Consider the following 25,079-nt stretch of genomic DNA (forward strand, 5'->3'; position numbering starts at 1 on the left):
AACTGTGAGGTGCCTTGGTTAGTCAGGATATGGTTACACCAGACACCCTAAAACCTCTCCGGCAGAATTTCATGCTCTGGCTGCAAAAATTCTGCAACTCCAAAGTGCATGTTAAAAGTACTGTTGTCCACAGTGGTACTTCAGACAGGGAACATGCAGTGATGGAACTATGAAACAGAACAAACATCACTTATACAGTCAGATATTTTGCTATTCTTGCTATTTGTGTTGCTTTTATTTGGCAAGGGACTTACCCCAAGCCTGACCTCCGTTTCTGTTGGGTAACAATCAAATCCACTTAAGTGGAAAAAAAAACCAACAAAAAAACCCCCAAAACCAAACCAAACCAAACCAACAAAACAAAAACCCCACACAAAACAAAACAAAAAACCCCAAAACACACAAACAAAAAACCAACAAAACACCACAAAACAAATACTACAATTTAGGCAATAATATAATACAAGATCAAGTAGAATCAAACAGTGGACTCAAAAGTCCTTTCTCATATACAAGTGTGTCAGAAATTACATATATTTACATATATACATATATCAGAAATTACATATAATTACACTACATTACATACAGAATATGCAACTAATTATTATATACTTAATTTCTCAATGTGTTTCTCCTAAACCACAGTATTTCAAATAAATAGATTTATTTATCTCTGTACACACATCCAGAATGTTATAATACTGTCAACAATAAATTAATTTCATCAGAAGTTTAATGTATTTAACTTATTAATGATTAAGAGCCGCCCTGGAGATTAGTTATAGTTTCACCTGACGCTTGGTTTGTGTAGCTCAGGAATGAATGCATGAAATCTGTGCTCTTGTTCAGTCCTGATAGAGAAATTTGCTTCAGGTGCATTTTCCTTCCTTAGTAACCCAACTCAAGGCATCTGTATTTCATCAAAGCCATAGTTTGACATTTATAATGCTGCTGTTGACTTGACTTTCCCTCCTACACGAAGATCTCAGCTACATCGTCTTCCCACCAGGTTGTTGTTTTCTCTTCTTTCCAAAACTGTAAGATCTGGAATATTTCTAGTTCTTATATTCTAAGCTCAAGTCTGATTAAGAGTAGTATTCTGGGACTTAATTTTACGTCTGTTTTAGTACTTGCATTCCTTGTCCTTAACTTCAAGACCAATTTGAAGGATTTTTTCTCATTCTCTCTTTGAAGGTATGTTGTAGAAAGCAGCTGCAAACTGTGAAAACTATCAAATCCAGATGGGGCTTAAATCAATATTTAGTATACCTATAGTAGATCTGGACTTAAAATGTCAAAAGTCCAAAAATATAAGTATGCAAGATGCCTTTCTTCACTGATGAATAGCAGGGAAAAGATTTCCAAAGGAATGACCTATGTCATCCCCCTATTTAAACTCTTCATCATGCCTCAGAAGCAATTTTTTGTAATCAAAAGTATGAGCTGTCTTCTTTTTAAAAAGAAAATAAATGAAAAAATCATTGCAGGTGATAGTGCTTCACTCCATTTCTGAAAAGCTATAGAAACTCCACCTTTCACAGGATTTTGAACTAGGAACTATCACTAATAGTTAAAGAGGATTAAGAAACCCATCAATAGTTTTCAGACACGTGCTCAAGGACATAACATCACCTTAGGAGAGGTACAAACACTCAGAATTTTGGGGCAATAAGTTTTGTCCATACTGCAGAGTGGTATTCAATTAATTCTTATAGTGAATTTTGTTTAATGAAATTCTCTGGTACAATGCTGGTAAAGATCTAAATACAGACGTAGCGAATTTAAGCTCCAGCATTCTAATTTAACAAGCTAAAATGCCTCAAAGAAAACACCTAAAAGCATTTCAGAGTATTTAATTCCAGAACAACTACCCCAGAAGAAAAGATATTAACAGTTTCAGATTTTTATTTCAAGATTTTTGGAACTAGATCAGTATCTGCAATATTTACCATGCCAGAAATCCAAGTACAACTAAATATTTGGGTTTTTTTTTCATACCTCAAGGCAAATGAGCCTGTATCCTGTGGGAATCAAAATATTATTTTTTTTTAAATGGATGTTTTAACAAGAAATTCTGATACAGCAAGGTCACAGCCACTACCATGGTAACACCAAGAGGAAAAAGTACATGAGGATTTCAAGTTTCATTACAAATATTAGATAAAAGAACTTCTTCCCCAACTTGCCTGCTCCATCCTTGCACAGAACAACACACTAGAGAAGAAGGAGGTCCCAGTGTGACCTCATGTTCTGGCCACGAGTGCTGGGGTCAGACAGCCCAGAAAAGGAAGAAATAAGGTTCTTTTGCAGGTCAGCTTAGCACTTCTAGCTCAATAAAAAGCAACCAGACTTAGGCTGCAAGGCATCTGCCTTTGCTTTAAAAGTGTTCAGGGGCCAACCAAAAAAGGAAGGAAGAAATAAAAAAAATGACTTGAATGAGACAACTCAAGGATACACAAAGCACAGGGACATTTACAGAGAAGGCTTTGTAAAACCGCCTCTTTCTGCAGGTACCTGATAGTTCTGCAGGAGGATGAGGCTGAGGTAGAGCTCACTGAAGGCCAATTTCAGGTCTCTGATATTCCTGTGCTGGACACGCTCCTCGTGGGACAGGTGGAAGACGGGCTTTCTGCGCCGCTGCAGCGTGGAAGCCCCACTGGCTTCTTTCTGTGCATCCAAAGTGGATTGTAGCTCAGTCCGGAGAGTGGTGAACCTGCGCTGAGCCTCGGCAAGCTTTTCTGTTGGCAAGAGGAGGGAAATGTCAGCTGGGAGGGTCACAATTCGCCTATCAAGCCCTAAAATGACTACACCTATTCCTCAAACGATGTGCCTGTGCATAGCCTTCCCCCATCACACATTAAGTTCAACACCTCTGTATATTTCTCTTCATACAGAATAGAATCATGGAACTGCTTGGTTGGAAGGGACCCTAAAGAACCTAAGGAACCTTCAGTTCCAACCCCCTGCCATGGGTAGGGACACCTTCCACTAGACCAGGTTGCTCCAAGCTCTGTCCAACCTGGCCTTGAACACTTCCAGGGATGGAGCAGCCACAGCTTCTCTGGGCAACCTGTTCCAGTACCTCCCCACCCTCATAGGGAAGAATTTCTCCCTAATATCCCATCTAACCATGCCCTCTGTCAGGGGAAAGCCCTTTTCCTGTCACTCCATGCCCCTGTCCAAAGTCTCTCTCCAGCTCTCTTGGAACCCCTCTAGGCACTGGAAGGGGTTCTAAGGTCTCTCTGGAGCCTTCTCTTCTCCAGGATGAACACGCCCAACTCTCTCAGCAGAGATGTTCCAATCCTCAGAGCACCTTCGTGGCCTCCTCTGGACCCGCTCTAATGGGTCCATGTCCTTCTTGTGCTGAGAGCCCCAGACCCTGATGCTGTAGTCCAGGTGTGGTTTCACAAGGGCAGTGGAGGAAGCTTCTTCTCATTATTATTATGGCCAGTCTTCGCGAGCGAAGATCCGGGGAAGGTCTTTACACCTTCCAGCCTGCGCATTGGATTTTTTAGGTGAGACACAGTGTGCGCGGAACTGAGCCCACCCTTTAATCCTAAGGTTCATCTGCCGGGGCCAAGCGAGCTTGGACGGTGGCAGCGAGGTCCTTAGGACGTAGGTGGGTTGCCTTTAAGGGCTAACGAGCCCCACCTCCCCGGGAGTGGCCCTGACCGGGAATCGAACCCGGGTCTCGGCGGTGATAGCGCCGCGCCTTTACCACTAGACCACCAGGGGCTCCGTTCTTCTCATTAAACCAATGTAAAACATTCATGTTCTCAAAAGAAAAGCTCTTAATTAATATGGTCAAAATCAAGGATCTGTCCCTTCAGCACAGACTAAAGCAGCACTAGACATGAATTCAGATTTCTCAGCTTGAATCCCAGCTTTGATTTCTAGTGGTTGCTCAGTCCAGGACCACACAAATACCTGTTATAGGTGGAAGAAGCCCAACCTGTACCTGGGGGCTGCAAACCAGTGCAGGGACACTGGGACAGGCCTTCCCAAAGTGGCAGAGCCGTGGCTGGAGGCAGCCAGGAGATAGGGTCTCATCCAAATACCAAAGCAGTGACCAAATGTCTACTCTACGAGCGCAAAGGAAAGCTGCTCGTCTTTCCCAAATAAATCAAGTTCATGAGAAGCATCAGAAAAAAACCCTGCTAGACAATATTATGAAACTTGACAGTAAGCAAAGCGCTTTTCATATCCATGCACCCACTACTGACTACGTGTTTACCATCTTTTTATGTGACAGTAAGGAAATCAAAAGAAGAAAAACTCCACACTTCAAATGTGACACTGAATTTTGTTGCTCAGAGAGCAACCCAACCCCTGCGCCAAGTTCCTGGTGACAGACAAACACAGCTCTGCTTTGATCAGGAGTTACAACACTAGTAGCTGCTGTACATGATCTGCTGTAATAATTCATCCCTCTTTCCCTCAGTTTAGAAGCACTGCCTTGTTATTTACTGGTTAAAGAGACAGTCATCCTGCATTTAAATATCATTTTGTTGTGTTTTCAGGACAAGTCTGTCTCTCTGCTTCACACCTCAAGTACGAAAAAGGTGTTCCTTTAAATATGCTGCTTTATGTACTTTCAGAAAATAATATTTTTGGCTGAATAACCATCTTTTAAAGCTAAAACCAGCACAACTTAACACCGCTATCATTCTCTTTGTTCTGTACAACTGGTTCCTTCCAGGTTTTTTTTCCCCTGCTACGGCTTCAGTCACAGCTTTGGCATCTGTGTTGATAAGCACTGTCATGGGCCGCGGGTGTTGGTGTTGGCCAGGAAGATCCTGAACAGGTTCACAGTGTTGGAGCTGGAGCCACCCCTACCCAGCAGGACACACACCACAAACCACGGAGCCACAAGGTCCCTCTGCCACCCAAAGCTCTGGTGGACAATCAAGCCTGTCAATTTAATTCTCTTCATTACTATCTTTAATAACAACTTCTCTATTGCTCCCCCCTCAGATGTAAGACTTACTCTTCCTTTTCCTTTGTCTTATTCAATTCTGGTTAATTTTAAGGGCAAAACTACTCTGTAAATAATTTTATAGTGTTCTGTACTCTAGGAGGAGAACGCCTTTCCTAACAGAAAATGGGGGTCAGTATAGAAAACTTGAGTACGAAAGAGCCTGAAACTTTCTATAACTTTCTTGCTTATATTAAAGAAGATTCAAAATGCAAGACAGGACAACCACTCGCTGACAACTTCCACAGCTGCAAGGACTCCACTGAACAGAGGCAATGGAGCTCACAGTGAGAACTGTCAGCCCACAGCCCAGAACCACATAATATTCAACACACACAAGATCAGACTGCAAAAACAATAATCTCTCCCCACTTTGGGAACTCTCTTGGGAATAAGTAATAAATATCTGTTCATATCAGAAACCTTCATTATAAATAAAACAAGTTCACTCTCTATGTTCAAAATGTCTATTAAACCATCTGTGATACACAGATTTCTTTTGGATCAAATTAGTAAATATGGAAAAGTTTAAATTTTCATCTTACAACTGAAAACACTGTGCTGTTGTCTCTATGTCCAGAAAAATCAAGAAATCCATCAGTCTAGTAACACAATATTTAAAGAGAAGGCAATGTTTTGAAACAGTTATAAAACTGCTGCTGCAATTTTCCTCTGTTTAGAAAGCAACATCCCTAAGAAAGCATTATCTCCAAATATCAACATTCTTCTTAATTAAGCACTGTTGAAGAGAGTCACTGCTGTCTGCTATACAGCTCCCTCCATCCATAGGCAGGACCACAATTCTCTGAGGATGACGCTTTAAAGGCAACTACCCCAGTCCCATAATGATCTGCCACTCCTGAGAAACAGCCATCCTGTCACCACCTTCTCCCTCTTGCACTGACTCCAGTTATCCAGTCCAAAAATCATTTCGTCTTATTAAGGTATGTTTTTTATTATGAAGATTCAGTGCAGAAGCAAAACAAGACCAAGTGTGTGCTGCTTAAAACCTCCAAGGGAATTGCCTTGAGAAACAAAGTAAAACAAATTAATTTCTCAGGTTGCACCATACTCTGAAGTAATCGAATAGACATCCACCGCCACCACTATCCACTACTATCTATCGTTAATTTAGCACTCCAAAAAGTGACTTTAAAGGAAATGTCACTCAAGAGAGTTAGAAAAAACCTTAGACACTGGTACCACTCGTGTTGCAGCATTTTGTGTGACCTGATTCCCACCAAGCCCTCAGCTCAAGTGTAATTTCACAGCAAAGACAACGGAGAAATTCAAAACCAGTGGAGGCAGACTTCAATGTTGCAACAGAGGCAGCAATAAAGAAGCAGTTTTACCCAAAAAACATTTCTAGATCCTATCTAAAAGAGGTTGATTTTGACTCCATTTTCCAAGTTTAAACAAAAGTTCACACACAAGTATGACGGGAAAAAACTATTACACCAAGGAACCAGTAAAATCTCCCCCTAAATTCCAGTTCAGATGGTCATGGTTGTGATCAAAACCTGTTTCACCAGACAGGAGTTAATCAAACAGGTCCCCAGCTCAGGGCATTTTAGGCAGGTGCTTTTAGGACTCCTTCCCTTCCCTACTTGTGCATATTATGCTCGTATTTTGCTTACTAAGTTAAAGCCATGGTTTTCTACAAATAGTAAAACCATTCCTAAATTAACCACAAAAATTTTACTGCCTACTGTTTAGCCAGATCCTGATGATGCTAATTTAAAATATAGCAAACCTGTCATCTAGAAAATCCCAAACCCAAATCAAAATTGGCCACAAATAAAACTTCAGCACTTGAACAGGCATTCCTCTTCTGGAACCACTGAAAACTGTACAGCCATTCTTTTTTCTTTCAGTTAAGGGTAGATCTTCTTGAGCATAGTTCAAATAATCACAAATTGTTTGCCATTAACTAAATCAGATTTGATGGTTTTCCTTTCTACTGAGCTGGGGTAATGGTCTGGGGAATTAAGGCGATGTTTGGTGGGAGCTGACAAGTTGAGCACACAGGGAAAGGCAAAGGAATTTTGCAGCTGGCATTCCAGCCCCAAGTGCTCCATGGAGGAGCTGGGGTTCAAGAGCACCCCATTCCAAGAGGATGAGATTGTTTATGCTGTGGCAATCCCAGGTGATGCTCACTAGGGATCCCTCAGCACAGAGAAAGATGATGAGGAAATGAAGCAGAGATCAACAAAAATTTTGGCTTTCTTGAAAATGAACAATATTTATAGCTGTAAAGACAGGCATATAATAAGCCATACAATAAGCCTATAATAAATAGGATGTACTAGGTCATAACCCAAGCCAACACATGCCTGGAGTTACAAAATGGTCCTACATGACATTTCTGACATGATCAGAAGAGGAACCACTGATGAAACATTTCTTGCTGCAGCTTAACGTTAATAACCCTAATAATGGGTTTCCATTTTATGAAAGTCACGTCACTCTTCTGCAAGTAATCTTATCACAAGAGATTTTCAAATTACATGTATTCTCTCCTAGAACATTTTGAAATGACAGCTATGGGGGGGAAAAAAACCCCTACCCTACATTATTAATACCATTTTAAACAACGCTGGAATGGGTGTGTACACGTGGGTGCGTGTGTGCCAGCAGGTCCTCATTAGGGAAAATTATAATCTGTATTGTGCATCTAAATTGACAGAACTTCCTCCACAGAGTCTATCTAGCAGCACAAAGGATCTGATATGACTCAAAAAGGAAGACAAGTTTCTCAGCATAAAAACCTCAGATCTGGGACAGAAACAGCAGCTCTCCCAGGGAAACAAAACACTGCTCTGAGCTAGGTATGTGCGAACTGCATGCAGAATGCCTATAGAGTGTAAAACCCAGCTGCCCTAATAAAACATATCAATTTTACCTACAAACTGCCTCTTGTCCTGACACTCACTCTGCTCCAGGGAGCCAGGACAGCAGGCACAGCCATGCCCAAAGAGATTCACTTCCCTAGATGGAAGCTGAGCGGAGGCAAGCTGCATGCTCAGCCCTGCATCCATCATGCTTTCAGCTATTCTCATGTCCACAGGCCAGAGTCTGCTGGCAATAAAATAGCCAGCAATAAAGTCATCACCCCGTGGTTATGAAAATATTTTGCACAATTCAACTTTGTCTTGCTTATCAGAATAAAATTAGAACTAGAAAAGGCTGCCACATTGTGCTGCAAATCCTGTGTACAGCACTAAGTTAATAAATCAACGTGTTAAGAGAAAGTATAGAAACCAATGCATCATTGTATCCATATTTAAATGCTTTCCTAGTTGAAAACCCATTTTAAACCTCATCAAAAGAGGCTCAAAACCAGCTGAAGTGCAAGGGTGGGTGGAACTGGAGCGTATGAAGCCTTTTCTAGCAATGTTACAGGGTGAATTTCCAACTGTCCTCTTTTAAAGTTTGATTTTCAAAACACAGGGTGGGAAAGCAAACTTTCTCAGGGAAAACAACAAACAACAGCACTTCATATATGACACTTAGAAATCCCTACTCTTATCATCACAACATTTTTAGTCAAACAGGATTTTATATACAAATTGCTACTGGCTGATGTACTCCAGAAACCTGCAAGAGTTTAGGCAAAGTTTAAGTGTTTAAAAACTTGTTGGACACATCAAGATGGTCAAGCTACCATACACAGGCAAGCCCATGAGAGCTAATCCTGCAGAAGCACAGAAATACCAACTGGGGAGCTTAAAACAGGCTCAGGAGACTGTCACAGCACAGATAAGCTGAAAGACTGTGCCCTATATGTAACATACCACTTTAAGAGCAGGATGCTATTGCAAAGCAATGAAATCACCTGCCATTCATTCTCCCTCCATCCAAATACCATATTTTCGCTGCAGATACGTAATTAAACCAGAGAGTTTCCCACATAAACCAGCCCTCTAATTACCCAATGGTCAACCTGCATCACCACTGTGATTATTCTGAAAGCTTGGGAGCTTCAGACTCTTTTTCTGCTGTTGCATTTTCCACATATACACACAAATAAGCACCTTACCTGAATAGAAAATGTTGATTTTGGCAAGTTCTTTCTCACAGGTTTGGAAGAATTTCTCTTCAAATGTGGCAAAACACCTTTTCACCGTGTCCTCATCTGTGTCTGTAAAACAGAACAGAAAAACAAAGAAGTTGTAACAGAAGAACATAGAAGCAATTTTAGAAGTGGCTGCCATGGAAATGGTTCTTCAGAGTAAATCCACCATCTTTGTCATGCAGAAAAAGAAGAACAAGCAAGTCTAAAGGGCTTGGGGGAACATATATTTGGCTGTAAAAGGAACTGCATCAAGACAGAGAGGGAAACACTCATATAAGCAGTAAAAGCACCTCAACCAAAGTTCTCATGCTAGTCCAGATCTCACAAGCTCCATTTCCACTTCCTAAACCATCTTGTGTTTGAAGACCAAAGCTGGCCATAAAATTATCCTCCCCAGCTTGGCAAAACAACTGTATTTAGAAGGAAAGCACCAAGTTTTTAAACTGAAGGCTTCATCTGACCTTTCAGGAGGACTCACTGGCTTCAGTCACATTCCCACCTTCTCACCACTCTAATCCTTCAAACACAAACCTATCATCACTGGAAACTAAAATCTGCCTGATAGTATCCAGAAAACCGTGTGAAAGCTTCCCTCCTGGAAAATAAAACTTTCTCTCATCAGCAAAGTTGAAAGGAAGAGGTCTACATTATGGCGAACATGATCAGATCCTCAACTGTTCTCCTCCCCATTGCTCTGGGATAGTTTTAATTCTTTTGGAAGAACTACATACAATTCCATAGTCAAAGTCAAAACTTGAAATTAAAGCAGCAATTCGGTCACTTTGTTGTTATAAAAAATACAGTGCAGAGTCTCAGAGACAGAATGCATTTTCTAATTATTAAGAAATTAGTTTAATGAGTAAAAATATTAAAGAAGACACACTATAATTACCAATTTCGGTACTGTCAAAACCCAAATGTTCCTCATGCTGAAGTGAAGCAGACTCTTCATACCCCCCATAGTTACATTCCCTGAATCTTCAGACTGAAAATATGATACAAACAGGAAAATTAAATTTTTATAATGGTTTTGATAGTGTTGAGAAATAGATCATAGAACCACAGAATCAGGTTGGAAAGGGCCTCTAAAATTATCAGGTCCAACCATTAACCCAGCACTGCCATGTACTAAACCATGTTCCCAAGTGACACATTCACATATTTTTTTAACATTTTTAGGGCTGGTGATTCCACCACTTCCCTGGGATGAAAACATTCAAATAGTTGTTGAAATACATGTCATTAAATTGGGAAGACAAGTGACTGCAGAAAAGCTTCACTCACTAGCAGATACACAAACTAGACTGTCATAACCAAGAAATCTTTTTATTTTGCATTAATTTTTAGGTAGAACCAACCCAAAAGTAGCATTAATCAAGAGAACATTTAAATAGAAACTTTTAGCATTTTCTGGGGTTTATGTTTGCAGCCCTGATATTGAGCACTATGAACCTACATACACTTCAGTCAGGTTTTTAAGGGATGGTATAGAAAGAGCAAAGAACAGAACACCAACGTGCAGCAGAGGAGTAACCTGGGAAGAAATCTGTCTTCTTCTGGAGTTTGATGATGCTTTTAAAGAGTAAACAGAGAGAAAATAACCAGTTCTGCAGAGATGCCTGCTGTTTACAACTCCAACACCTTGTAGAGAAGAATTCTCAAGGGCTCCAAAGGCTGTTCCAAGCTCCAAGTTTTGGCTCCCAGGGTTCCTTTATTATCCAGTCATTATAGTTGCAGATCTGTGGCTACTCCCAAGGATGAGGGCTCCCTCCCTTGTGCAAACAAACCCTGAAATGACAGGGCTCAAGCTCCTCTGTGCTGAGGAAAAGCCACGGCAGCCCCAAGGTGTCATTACAGCCCTGCTTGAGGTCCTTGGCTCTGCAGAATCAAAGATGCACATACCCCAGGCAATCCCACTCCACATCGTGCCTCCCCATGGATCCCTCCTTGAGGGCAACCTAAAACACCAGAAGGACAGAAAATAACTCTGCTTCAGGGCTGGGAACTTGAAGGGCAGAGTCACAGTAGTTGCGACATCCTGCTCGAGGGCCCTCCCAGTAAGGCCAATCTGAACTTGCCTTCAAGAGCTCTAAATCCTTGACCCAACAACAGACAAAGCACAAACAGGCAGATGAAGCAATAGAACTTACTGTGCAATACTTAAAATGCAGAGATTTTTATTCACTAGCTGCCTAAAACTTTTCAAAGTACAGTAATCGGGCAGTATCAAACCACAGTTGACTCTTAAGAATGGACCTGAGAGGCAAATTCTTCAGCCCAAAGAGTTTACACAAGTCAAGAAGACAAGCTTAGGGAGAGGTGCTTTCTGACATGGGGGAACCATTCTTTCCTGCCTTTAAAAATAAGTCACACAGCATTAAAAGCACACAGGCTCGCTGCTTTGCTGCTTCGGAAACACCAAGCCTCTTTTGCCATCACTTGTTTCAGTACATCCACAAAATAATAGTAAGACCAAGCAAGTTTTTAAACTTCAGTCAGCCTCAGAGCTGTCAAAGAATAAATAAAAAAACAAATCTCACCAGGAGCGGAATATACTTTTTGTTCAGAATGTCAAGCATGAATATTTCTACACAACCAAAATATCACCTTTTAAGACAGCAAAAAGCTCTGTAAAGCAACAGTGTTAAACGAACACAATCAGTGCCAAATAAATCAATAAATATCTTGTTTTGTACATTACTGGTCACTTCAGGAAATGACAAATAAGTGTGTTGAACAGTTTGACTATAACCTGAACTTTGGAAGAGGAAAATGGGCTTTAAAACCCAAACCAACTGCTACTGGAAGCCCTTCCAAAAACCTTAAGATTAGGAATTCAGGTCTCTGTTTCAACCTCAAAACATTGCTGACTCAGAGAAAAGCAAGTTCTAGATCAGCTATTCAAAATCCTTCTCCAAATGTCAAACACTGACTTATAAAAGATATTTTGCAGACCAAGATGGATGCCAGCCTTAAAAAAAAAGAAATCAGGATTCTCTGTGAAGAAAAGGTTTCCCATTGGTGCCGTTCCCACTGCAGTTCAGTCATTTAGCTACAATAATAGACCAGTGCGGGCAAGGCTACTGCCTTTATTTATTTATTTCTCCCCCAAGGCTGGGACAGGACAACGTGTTTTGCCATGAGAAAATCACGGTGCCAGAAGCCTGGCCTTGGATTCGGAAGCTCCATGACAACAGGGCCTGTTTTTAAAAGGTATCCAGCTATTGCTGCCAAGAAGGTCCAGCAGTAACCTTCCTTTTGTTCTTTTTCTATAGCCCTAATACTCCATTTACCCTCAGCTCCCCGAAGCTGCCACAGACAAGGCTGCCAAGAAGAGAGTCTGATCAATATTGCAGCTTCCTGACCTCATCTTCCTATGGATTGCCTGTCCTGAATAAAAAACCCAGGAAGCCTGAAAGGCTCTTGCTTTTACTTGCAAAGCCCAAAACAGCAGCAATTGGGATGAACTTCCCCCTACCCCATGTTTTCTGGTTTGCAGAGAGCTGAGATGTCGGCACACCTAAAATAGAAGCTGAAGTTGAAAAATTAACATTCAAATTACATTCCTGCACTGTCCCAAGCACTCATTTCTCAATGCTTCTCTCGAACTGTTCATTTAATTTCTCATTTTCTGCAGCTGTAGTATATAAACAAATGATCACCATCCCAAGGCAGCTCTGCTTACTCACTCTCTTGCAAGAACAACACACAGTAAAAGTTTTCTTTGTTAGAGCAGTGCCCTCTAAAAGTAATACTTTTTTTAAAATCCTTTTGTCTTTATCATGCTGAATTTTAAAGGGTACTTAATTAAAAAAGATTAATTAACTTCGTTATGAGATCAGCACAAGTGTAGTTCTCTGAATCACCTTCTGTTTGCCACAAAACAGCTTTATCTGAGTAATGTTATTTCAACACTTCAGTTAGAGAGGAGGCAATTTCATTTATGAGGAGGGCTCTGCCATTTTGTCAATAAAATAAAAAAATGAAACTTAACACTGGCATCAAACACATCAAATCAAACTGAACAGGTGATCACAAGTTTAACATCAGCACCATTTTGAATACATTAAAATTTTTAAGATTTCCACACTCTGTACCCAGAGCTCAAACAGGTTTAAAACAACAGGACTGTGTTCTGAAAAATAACAAGATTTAAAGGACAGTTTTCTTGTTCTCAGGTCAGTAAAGACTGTAACCGCTTATACCTAGGCCCAGTTGAACATTAAGGGGGAAAAAAAAAAAAAGAAAAAAAAAAAGAAAAATCCACTTCTATTACCACTCAAAAATCTTTAAAAGTGGGTCACTGTAATGAAAACATGTATGTGTCTCCAAAATCCCATCAGCTTTGTCTGTCTACTCAACCATTGCAATTTTCTAATACCCTTGACAGTCCTGCAGCACCAAGACTGTAGTTTCCCAGGCTTTTACACTGTGAGATTTTACAGCTAAAAATCAAACTGTGTAGTTCATAAGTGCAAGGGCGAAGATTACTTTTACACTCCTAATGCCTCACCCTCATGTTTATTGGGTTGTTTTTCCGAAGAAAAGGTTCTTCCACGAGGTAACTCCCTTCCTCGGGACAGAAAGCCGCACTTGGGTCAGCTGCAAATTGAATCAGTCAATGAAACTTCCAATAAATTAATTATTCACTGTGCATCTTCATGTCAAATCTTGTGGCAAATTAAAGTTTCCTCGTACAGAATTTTAAGTGCTTTGAATACAGATAGAGAAATTTCTTCCTAGGATATATTCTTGCTATAGGAAGAGGAAGGAAGCCAACTCTGCTTGCAAGTAACGAATATTTTCATTCATGCTATTACACCTTGACATCTGAGCTATAAATTGTATATATAATGGTTGTTTCTCTCTCAGAATTTACTCCATCAGATGAAAGTGGACCTCGGCTTAAAATACTATAAAATCAGCAGGAAAGAAGCTCCATGCACTGGTTAATCTTAAAAAAAAAAAAAAAGAAAAAGTTAAGAAAATTTATAGCAGGCTATACCTGTGCTTTTCTGAACCCCCACAGATGAGCTGGTCAGCTCTCCACTTAATGAATGCTTCAGCCCAAATTAGATTTGGTCATTAAATTATTCCCCTAAATCTGGCAATAAAAAATGATCATTCAGGTAGCAAATAAGGTTGGTATTACCTGCACACACAGGATTTATGTGTGGGCAGGGGAAGGAGGCAAGAACTGCTGCATGACGCCAACTCAAGTTCTCTCAGGTTTTGCTTCACAATTTTGTTATTTTTACCAGTTAACCCAGAATGTATTTCCAAATACCTTTAGAAACTGTGATTTCTCAGGTCAGTAAAAACTCTGCTTCCCTATTTTTCAGATTGTATCATGAAATCTCACGAGGAAACCAGCCAGATTCTTGTAGATGGTTTATTTAGCTGGAAAGAAAAAGCAACCTCCCCAACATGCCTACAAACCAGACATCCAACCAAGGGTTTACTGTAAATTATTTACATTTGTGACTCCATAAACACAGATTCCAAAGCAACGACAGCATGCTGGTATGAACTTCAGGTGCAGAAAAATTAGGCAATGCAGCAGCCAGATATGAAGAGGTAGATGTTGTCCAGCTGGCTGCTGTGAGCTTTGGAGCTCCTGGTGTCAGGTTTTGTGGTCTACAGGGCAGCTGCACAGATCTTACACAGAGTCACTTCTTTAAACCAGCATCCAGCACTCATATAAGTCATTTTGCAAGTAAGGAAGGTGGCACTAGTCTTTGTCAGCTATATGTGACCGTAATGCTTAAATAACTTTACAGTGCTTCACTTCTGCACCATTAGGAGAATCAATATTCCCAGCAGAATTACAAGTCCTCTATGGTAACTTCAGGTCTGAAAGACAGCTAGGCAGAAACTTGTGACAGAAAAATAAATAAATAAATGAAAGAGAAGCAGCATAAATGCCTAATAATATTTCAAAATCTACCAGAAAAATATTGGTAATACAGGATGACAGACCTGGAGCCAGGTCCTGACAGCCAGAAGACGTCATACAGGGACAGCACTCTCAATACCTGCTTTCCCTGGTTAACAACAAGCTTCAAATTCTATTTTCAAGAGGGGAAGTAAAGAATCAATATGTGTTTTTGCAAATACTTCCAAATAGGCTTGACCAAAGATACTGTCACACACTTCAGGGTGAGGGAAAGACAGTCATCGGGAACTAAGAGATCAGATGAAATTTCTCAGTGACTGTCACCAGACTCGAAGACATGGAGAGCACCAGGGTTAAGTTACTCGGTGCATACCAAAACCTGTCCAGGCCATGAATGCTCAGTTTAGACAAGTAAGCAGCCATGAAAACAGAGATCCTACGGCTTTGTGGAATTGCCAGGATTACACGGGATATTCCTTGCTTACACAACGCACCTGCACATTCCTCAAGCTGCTCATCTGCTGCCTCCAGTTCTGGATTTCATTAAAACAAGACAAGACAGCAGCAATTATGGTTGCACAAAAAAACTGTGTCAGAAATTACACACTGGGGGTTAAGCAAAGCAGAGATACTCCAGCCTCTCACAGACAGGGAATCTGAACTGGCCCGTGCACCTCTGGCAGATGCTACAGGAGACAAGTTCAGCACTGCCATCCATTCCCTTTACCAAGAGAGATCTTCATCAGCCTTTAAGCCGATAGTTTTTCCTCCTCTTCAATGGTAGGGCCACCAAACTAAAAACTTAGCAGTATCCATTCATGCTTTTAAGATTCACTGAATGGACCTCAAGTAAATTAACACAGCTGTGTTTTATACAGCTACAAAACAATCTGAAAAACATTCCTTCTGCTAAATCACATGGATGGAAATAAGGACACTTCCCTAAGTTGCCCAATTTGGTCCTTAAACCAAGAAGATAAATACAAAAGCCCCAAGCAGCATGGAAAACCGAGACCAGAAGCTGATAGAAAATCAGGGGCTCAGAGTTCAAACTGAAGTTTTTCCTCATATTCACCTTCCCCACCTTTCCCTTCAGCCTGGCAAAACTCAATGAATTCAGCAAGCCCTCTGCTGATTATCAATGCTAGAGCTAGACTTTTTACCCAAATGACATTTAAACAAATATATATGTGGGTTCCAGAAAAAGGAAGGAAAGATCACCCCAGTTGTCTAGACCTGTGCCAGCCCCTGAAGCACTGATGGAACACTGGGGACTTCCATGGGGAGAAGACCATGGAACCTCATGGGAGACTACGGGGACTGGAAACACAGCAGCAAGGAGCAATCAAAGGAAATTCAAATACTCCAGTGCTGAATATAGCAGAGATCCCTCACCCTAAAACCCACAAGTGCTTTTTCCCTGCCCCATTTCCTGAATGAAGGTCATATTTCGTGGCATAGAAAGAGAAATAGGAGGAAACTTTCTAATCTTTCTTAATGTGCACTCGTATTTATCAGGAAAGATGTAAATCTGATACTGTGAATATTTTAATCAAGAAAAAAAGGTTTCTGTCAGAAGATGAAGCTTTGTAATAAAGTGACTATTTATGCTCCTTTTATTGAGCCTCCAGTTTCAGTAGTTTTATTTCCGGAATTTTACTGAGCAATAACAATTACCTTCTCATTAAAACTGCACAAAATCCATCAGAATATCTGACATAAACAAAAAGCAAGACAGGAATTAAAATAAAACTAAGATTACAGACAGTTAAGGGAACGTTGATAAAGCACACTTTAAAGTCTCACATTGTTAGATAAAGCTTTTCCTTCCTAGGAAAATTGCATGGAGGTGGAATGATAGAGGATTTCAGCAGCAGTTTTGGCTATCCTTTAGATCCTCTCTCAGACACACACATGATGTCCTTTCCTTGCTCTGGTACTGCTGCTCATCAAAGCCCAGTGAACCAGTTCAGGAAGTTAATCCGGTATTTAGAGAACGACTGAGCATCAGTACTAAAAAGCTTTAAAAACCTAATTGATCAATAAACTACTTTCCTGTGGTTTAGTTCTCTGAAAGAGTTCCTGGCACACAGGGAGGAGGCAGTGAGAGGGAGATTCCCCCTCTGGTAGCAGTTACCTGTTAGACTGATTTAACTGGAATATCAAATCACCCACCTGGACTCGTGTCCATCCAGTTAGAGATGACTAAAGGCATCACCCCACAGCTCAGCTGACATGAGACATTGGGGAAGCCAACACAGCTCACAGGAGTTGGAATCACATGCCTGTACCCTTGATATGAACACAGTAAATGTCTCAATTAGTTGTTAAACAGATTGAACATGGTCAAGCTTTGGTCTTTTTCTCAGCAGTCCCTCACCCTCTGCCAATGCTCCAGCAGCTCGTGTGCCTCCAGTCCTCCCTCCTCAAACTCTCTTATGGGGAAAAGCCATCCCTGTCTTGGAGGCAAACTGGCTGTGCACTCCAGCACAACTGATCCTAAAACATTTTTGAGACGATTTAGTATGCTTTTAGCTATTTTGAATAGAAATAAAAATCACAGAATTGCAGAATGGTTTGGGTTTGGAATAGACATTTTAAGTCCACCTGGTCCAGCTCATTAGCAATGAGAGCAGGCACATCTTCAACTAGAGCAGGTTGCTCCATCAAATAGATATTTTAGTGTGAAAACAAAGTGCTTAAAAGAAGAACTAAGTTGGGAAACAAAGTAAACTAAGAATCCACTGTGACCTGGCATTACACAAGCGATTGCAGCAACATTTGTCTTATCTGTACCACACGTGTTCTGCAGGTGATTCACTATGCAACAGGTCCAAGCTTCCATTCCCTTGGGTACATTTCCCCTTGTCCACAACCCCCACAGCGAAGGTGATATTTGGTATGACAGTGACTTACAAAGTAAAAAGAAAATCATCTCCCCAGAAAAGGACTAAAAAGGTTGAACAAAAGTTCATATATGCATGATATTCATATATGCCATGACAGACTTAACCTGTCACTCACATATCTGACAAACAAGATAAAGGCAGGGCAGAATCATCTTGAGATGGAATCTAAGTCTTTTTCTCTCGGTGCTTCCTCCCCAACGCTTTTCCTCCCTCCACCAAATATCACTTTTCCCCCCACTGTATATACATGTTTTTTATTTTTCTATTTAAATTGCTGGCAAAAATCAGGTCCTGCATAAGCAAGTCCTACAAGAAAAGTGCTAATTTATGCTGAAACAAGAGACCTAGATACTATCAAACATCTTCCCAGCAATAAAGCCATCCCTGCAAATGTGGCCGACAAGCAGATCATCTATGCTGCCCTACCATCCCCTGCACCTGATCAGACTCACCCAAACTGAGACTCATAAAGCCTAAGCAGTTCTGTTCTTCATCAGGATTTGCATGTGGCCACCAGCAGGGTACACACTCCAAGACGTTTAGGAAATGCCATCTTTCAGAATTAAAACCATGCTCTCTGTTCAGGTGCTGTAGAATCAAGCCCAGCAGTCCCACAGCCCACTTTAACCTGGGGAGGCCTTAAAAAGTTGCAGAAATCTGACCCATATCAACCTTTCTGGATTGATAAGTAACACAGAAGCAGAGGCATCAAATTAGTTTTTACAAAACCTCACTTTGGATTCAAGCATTTCTTTGAGTCTCTGCACCCATCAGTCTCAGCCGCTCTGGTACAACTGCCCAACAACAGGTACTGGAAAAGGTCAGTCTCAACTTCCTTGGTTCCCTGATGGATTCTGTCAGGTAGGGAACATGAATTAGGGGCCAAAATCAGGTCTAAAACAAGCAGCAGGGTTAATATTTCAGGCAGAACAGGGAGAAAAGTATACTCCAACTACAGAGGTAGTGTTTAGAGGGCTTCAAAGTATTTCTTTTGAGGGTTGAAGCTATTTAAACCCAGAGTTGTTTTATCCTACTGCAGGTAATTCAGTAATTCATTGGCAAATCACTCAGCACCATTTTGAACAATGGAATCTTCTCCATACTAGGCAAAAGTCATGAGCCTCTTCCCTGTGCTACATAAGCTTCAATATATATAGCTTCAAACTTTTTCAATAAAGTCTCCACACAAAAACTGTTTCTGTCAAGAAACTGCTCTGCTTTCTCCTTGTTGTTGTTTGTCATTGTACATCATCATGGAATAGTTCGGGTTGGAAAGGGACCTTAAAGACCATCTCATTCCAAACCCTCTGCTATGGGCAGGGACACCTTCCACTAGACATAGAGGTGGAAACCTCAGAGCTAGAACCACCTCAGTGCTTACAGGAACATTTCGGTCAGTTCCTGGCAACAGTTCTCTGCAAAGGCATCACAGAAATTGCCATTTCCCATTTAGCCATCACATCAGTTTATCTAAAAAAGCGTCTTGCTTTGGTAGTTCATCATGGCTGGGCTTCACGAACGAACATTTGAGAAGGGCTCTACCCACACTTGCTAAAAACGTGCTGATGGCTAAAAAGGCCAATGCAAGATAGACAAGTCTGAATGCAGAAGGCACAGCTGAAAGACTCCCCAGGTGACATTGACAAGACGCGATTCTTTCTGAGTTGTCTTTTCTCCTCGAGAGTGACCCTGCGTGTGTTCTCAAAAGCAGCAGCAGCATTATAGATGGTGTGTCTCCAGGCCTCCCGATTGGAGGCCAGGGTAGACCAATGGTGATGATCAATATGGCCAAGGCTGAGGGATTGTTCCAGGCAGTCCTTGTATCTCCTCTTTGGGGCTCCTCTCTTGCGGCAGCCAGTGGCAAGTTCCCCATAGAGCACGATCTTAGGGAGGCGGCAGTCCTGCATCCTGGAGACGTGCCCTGCCCAGCTGTGTTCTCAGCAGCATGGCCTCAATGCTTGTGACTGCTGCCTGTTCAAGGACAGATGTGTTGGTCACATAGTCAGTCCAGTGGATGTTTAGGATTGTACGGAGGCAGCGCTGATGGAAGCGTTCTAAGAGACGCAAGTGGTGCCGGTAAATGACCCATGATTCAGATCCATATAAAAGAGTAGACAGTACAATGGCTCTGTAAACCCTGATCGTTGTACTTCTCTTCAGGTGTTTGTTTCGCCACACTCTTTTATGGAGTTTACCAAAAGCTCTGTATGCCTTTGCTAACCTGTTGTCTATTTCTGCATAGGAAATAGAGGAGAAGATGCTTCCCAGGTAATTAAATTGCTGAACTGATTTAAGCTCTGTTTCACCAATGGTGATATGGGGATGATGGGAGACTTCCTGAGGTGCAGGCTGATATAAAACTTCTGTCTTCTTCAAGCTGACTTCCAGCCCAAAAAGCTCAGCAGCCTCTGCAAAGCAGGATGTTAAACGCTGCAGAGCTACTTCTGTATGGGCGACGAGGGCGATATCATCAGTGTAAAGCAGCTCACGGACAAGATGATTTAAGGTCTTAGTGTGGGCCTTCAGTCGCCTTAGGTTGAATTGGCTCCCATCGGTACCATATCGGATGTAGATACCGTTGTCTTCATCGAGGTCTGCTGTGGCCCTTTGGAACATCATGCTGAAGAAGACTATAAATAAAGTTGGTGCAAGAACGCAGCCTTGCTTCACACCACTGGTTATTGGAAAGGGCTCAGAAAGTGCATTGCCATATCTGACTTGACCGCGCTGGTCCTCGTAAAGTGAGATGATAATTTTGAGGAACTTGGGAGGACATCCTAAACGTTCCAAAATCTGCCACAGACCTTTTCTGCTCACAGTATCAAAAGCCTTGGTGAGATCAACAAAGGTAACATAGAGTTCTTTGTTCTGTTCCCTACACTTCTCTTGCAGTTGTCTGAGAACAAAGCTTTGGTAGCTACCAGTATTATAAATAACACTTTACTTTCTGCTATGGTTTTGCAAAATAAGGGATAAGCTCAAGGGAAAGCTTCGCAGTCCAGGAGGTCATTTATTTCCATCGGCCACAGGCAAAACTGTGAGAATGTCAAGATGGAGCAAGTGCCCCCTTGAAGTTGCCAGCAGCGATACTGAAAACTTTTAGGGAAGTGGTGTGATTAAGGGTATTTTAACTTTTTAAAAACACAAGTTGCAGTGTGTTTCCTGATCCTAATGCTCCCGGGACAGGATGAGATGTAGAAGGAACAAGGCTGCTTCCTGCACAGCACACCGGTGTTCCCAGAGAGACCTGGCTCAGCAATGCCTGTCTGGGGGGAGGCAGAGAAGGGAATTACAGCTAATTGAAAACATTTTGCATAACTGGAGCTGATAAGCGACCTATACCCATCACTCCAGGAAACTATTTGCATCCTTATAATCAATTACAGCACATACAAAATTCAGAGGTTGAGCAAACAAATGAAAACACAAATACTGGTGGTAAAAAAAAACAACAACAGGTGAATAAACGGGCCATCGCCATTAAAAAACAACAACAATGGTACTTTTAAAGCTCTTTCCAGACACAGGAGAGCATATTCATTGGGGATAGTGGGGGTGGGGAAGGAGGGAAATGACAAAAGGAAGATTAACAGAACTGTGTCTTGGGGAAGACTCCAATTAATATTAAGAGCAACCAGAAAGACAAAACAAATGATGCAGAACTAACAACAGGTTACCCATATGGAGTAGAGTGAATGCAGGGTACAAAGACAAACCTAGTTCAAATGTGCTATCAATGGCTTAATTTCCCTCCAGGGAGCCACCACTACTCAAATTCATTTTTCCTTTTTTATTTTACTAGCTAATAAGAGCAAATAGCAAGAAAATAATAAGCAAGCAATTATCAGATGAAGAAAAATATGGTTTTCAGGTATCTCAGAGAAACGACACAAGGCTTGGGAGTGGCTCTGTGTAAGATTTTACCAGGGCACCCTTACAGTCAGACCACAGTCAGGAGCAGAAGAGATTGTTAATTCTCATAAATGTTTATAGCAGCATCTTCCTAAATGTTTTGCAGAATTAAAAAAAAATATTTCTCTTTTAAATTACATAAGTCTAGCTAAAACACCAGCAAATGAACACTAAGGTAGCTGCTTCTCCACTCAAGGCAGTAATTCTTCTGCTTTAATTCTTACATTATTACATTGTTACAGCAACAGATGTCGTAGGATCCTCACCACAACATTACAAAGCCCAGCCAAGGTTATATTCCTCCTTGCTCACACAGTGCACAGCCACCCAGCTGAGCCCTACCCTGCTATATTAATTAAAAAACATGGATTGAAGCATGCCCGGAGACACTGCGGTAAATCTAAGATAATCAGAACTACTCCAGTGCAGGTCCCCACAAGTTTGGAGTTGTTTTCTTATAAACACACTTTCAGGGAGCATCCCTTGCCCTCCTTTCCTTTCAATCCTGGGCTTGAAGGGCTTGTTTAAAGCCAAGTTAAGTAAAAGTAGCATTCCTCAGACTACCAAACGTCCTTCCTTCAAGGGGAGAGAAGATGGTCTTTCAAAGGGATTGATTTGAAAGTCTGTGCCCACTTCAACTCCTCAACAGATCTACTGTGTTCCAGAGGTAATTTTAGTTTAAGATTAAAATGCAGTAGAGACTAGGACTGTACTTGTTTGTTTGTCTTCCAAGCTAATCACTTTGATTTCACACAGCAAAAGCCCCTAGCCAGAAACCACACGGGTATCTCCTCTTGGAGCATCCCTGCCAGACTGGAACTGGAATGAATCCTTTTGAAAAGGAGTTTTACACCCCAAATAGGAAGAAAGATGAGAGGCATGTGATTCCCACCCCCCCACCCCCCCCATTTCCCTCAGACTCAATGCACAGCACTGCTGGCACTTGGTAAATAAAAAGGCAAAAGGAACCATTCAGTAATTTCTATTGCTTCCCGAACAAAACCTGGTGGGAAGGGAATAAACAAACTGCAGAAGTAAACTGCCAACAGAAAGGTTTTGCATTTAAACACAAACTCGAAGTATGCTGAGGGTAAAAAACTCAATGGTCCCACTTCCTAAGTCACCTCTTATTTATATTTCAAAGAACACGTTACAGTCACCACATTTAATTCTATTTTACCCCTTTTCGTGGTAGTGGCAAAAAGCCTGAATTTAAGTCCCAGTTGCAGAATCAGCTGTGCAAATGGACAGAATAGTATTTTCAATAAACCTGAATATATAATCTATGGATATCTTCCCAAAGAAACCTGTGTGCTGTACACAGTAACTTCGCCAAGCAGCAGTTAAGAAGATACTGCCTACTTTGAAGCTACGGTTGACTTGAAACCCTCTTCTTTGCAAAACCTGTTAAATTAAAGGTTGATCCTTATTTAAAGTACAGGTGATACAACTAGAACAGAAAGAAAACACTCTCAACAGCAGCAGCAGCATCAAGCAGGGAGGAGCTCAGAGCTTTGTCCACTAAGCGTTTGAAAGCTTTTGCTGTGCTCCAGGAAATCTGGAATCAAGAATGCACAAACCCCCCATAAGAGCAAACTCCAAAATGGTTAAACTACTCCCCTAACCACGCTTTTAGCTTTGTGGTTGTGTCCTCACAGAAGAATTCTATTGCAACAGATGACCGCAGCATCCAGAAGCACTGCTCATGTAGCCGGCGTGCTGCTAATCAACAGTCGGAGCAGATGGAATGCAAATCTCCCAGCGAGGGGGGCCCAGGAGGCTGTCACCATCCTGCTCCGAGAAAGTAAATGAGCTATTATCAATTAGGAGTTAAATTCAGACAGAATTTTGGTGAAAGGCAACACTTCAAGGTGTTTACGGGGAAATCCATTTGCACTGTCTAAAAAAATCCACCGTGAACTGCAAGGTTATTCTGTGCTGTTTCATTCATGCAGTGGTAGAAGTGGTTGTTGTCCTGATTTTATGTCCTGCAAGGACTTTTAATTTAAGCTTTAGGTAAATTAAACTACTAACTACAAGTAGGGTGAGGGTGGCCTTAAAGGCAACATTATTTTTTTCCCTCACCAGAAGTTTTTTATTTTGGTAAATATTTCAGAGGTTGGAATCAGCTCCTCTTCAACAGCAGAAGACAGGGGAGTGAAAAAAGCATCACCTAAAAGTCATGAAGAAATGAAGTTTTGTTACAGCCATACTGGTCTATACCAGTAAGCCACAAAGAACCAACCTCAACAGATTTGGGGGTTAAGCATATGGGGTTTGGGGATTGGTCCTTCAGCATATTCAACACAAGAAGCACTGAAGCTGCCCTAGTTCATTCACCCAATTGATTCACCAACTGTTCTGAAAGATGAATAAATATGTAAGTGGCTACTCTGCTCTAATTAGTGACATTCAGTGAATCCAACCAGAGAGCTCAGACCTCCAGCCCTTGCATTTAGCTCCCAGTGCCTCTCCCTTGGGAACTGAATAGCAATCAGGTATGTAATGCAGGGATGGTTGCTTTTTTTTCTTCACATTTTAGGGTGGAAAATAAGGGGCGTAGGGCTCAGAGATAAGATGGATAACATAGTTAAATGCTGAAACCCAGGCAAAAGGTCTAAACATACCTAAAGAACTGTTTTGAGGGGGAAAAATTAGAGAAGAGGGAGAAGGAATAAAGGAAAAATAAAACTGAATACAATTGCAGAAAACATGAAGCAGATGATGCATTTCCTATGTGATAGCTTAAACAAGTCCCAAGGCACACCTCCTCAGTCCATCAAACACCACATTTACATAAAATCATTAATTCGTTACAGTAGTGAAAGAAAAGAGGCATGGGTCAGGACGGACAGGATGGAATTAATTAAGTGGGAATTTAAGCCATAGGCATAAGAAAAAGTTCCACACCTGTGCACACTGAGCTTTGGGGAGGAGAGAGACACAACTAATCTAAAATAAATTTCTCAAACTGAAAAAGCTTCTTGTTTGCCAACACTAAACCACTCTGGCTTTGAATATACAGGCAAAGGTACATATGATAGTAATACCACTTATGTGCCCGCCCTCTGTGGCAATAAAGAAGGAAGCTGCTGATGCTGCACTTGGTCCTGCCACCAACAAGAGTTATTTGCTTCTGGTTGGGTCTCCATCACCCTCAAATAAAAACACAGCCTCTGTTCCTGCTAAATGTGTGCAAGGTCTCAGCCACCTCTTTTAACTCACTGGAGTCAACTCAGCTTTCCATGAAGCTTCTTGCCCTTCTGAAATAATGGTACCTTTTAATCAATCCAAAAGATTAAAGCCCCC

The 25,079-nt window shown here is 41.4% G+C and overlaps 1 protein-coding gene across 1 annotated transcript in view; it reads right to left on the minus strand.

Moving 5' to 3' along the window:
- XPR1 (xenotropic and polytropic retrovirus receptor 1) overlaps positions 1-25,079 on the minus strand; it is a 113,655-nt gene that overhangs the window by 33,533 nt on the left and 55,043 nt on the right. The window contains exons 3-4 of the mRNA XM_050306725.1: positions 9,018-9,119; positions 2,518-2,741 (exon numbers count right to left, since the gene is read on the minus strand). Coding sequence (XP_050162682.1) covers positions 2,518-2,741; positions 9,018-9,119 — 326 coding nt within the window. The remainder of the gene's footprint in view (positions 1-2,517; positions 2,742-9,017; positions 9,120-25,079) is intronic.

This window comes from Myiozetetes cayanensis, unplaced genomic scaffold (genome assembly GCF_022539395.1).
Source record: "Myiozetetes cayanensis isolate MyiCay16 unplaced genomic scaffold, myiCay2020 scf12, whole genome shotgun sequence".
NCBI lineage: Eukaryota > Metazoa > Chordata > Aves > Passeriformes > Tyrannidae > Myiozetetes > Myiozetetes cayanensis.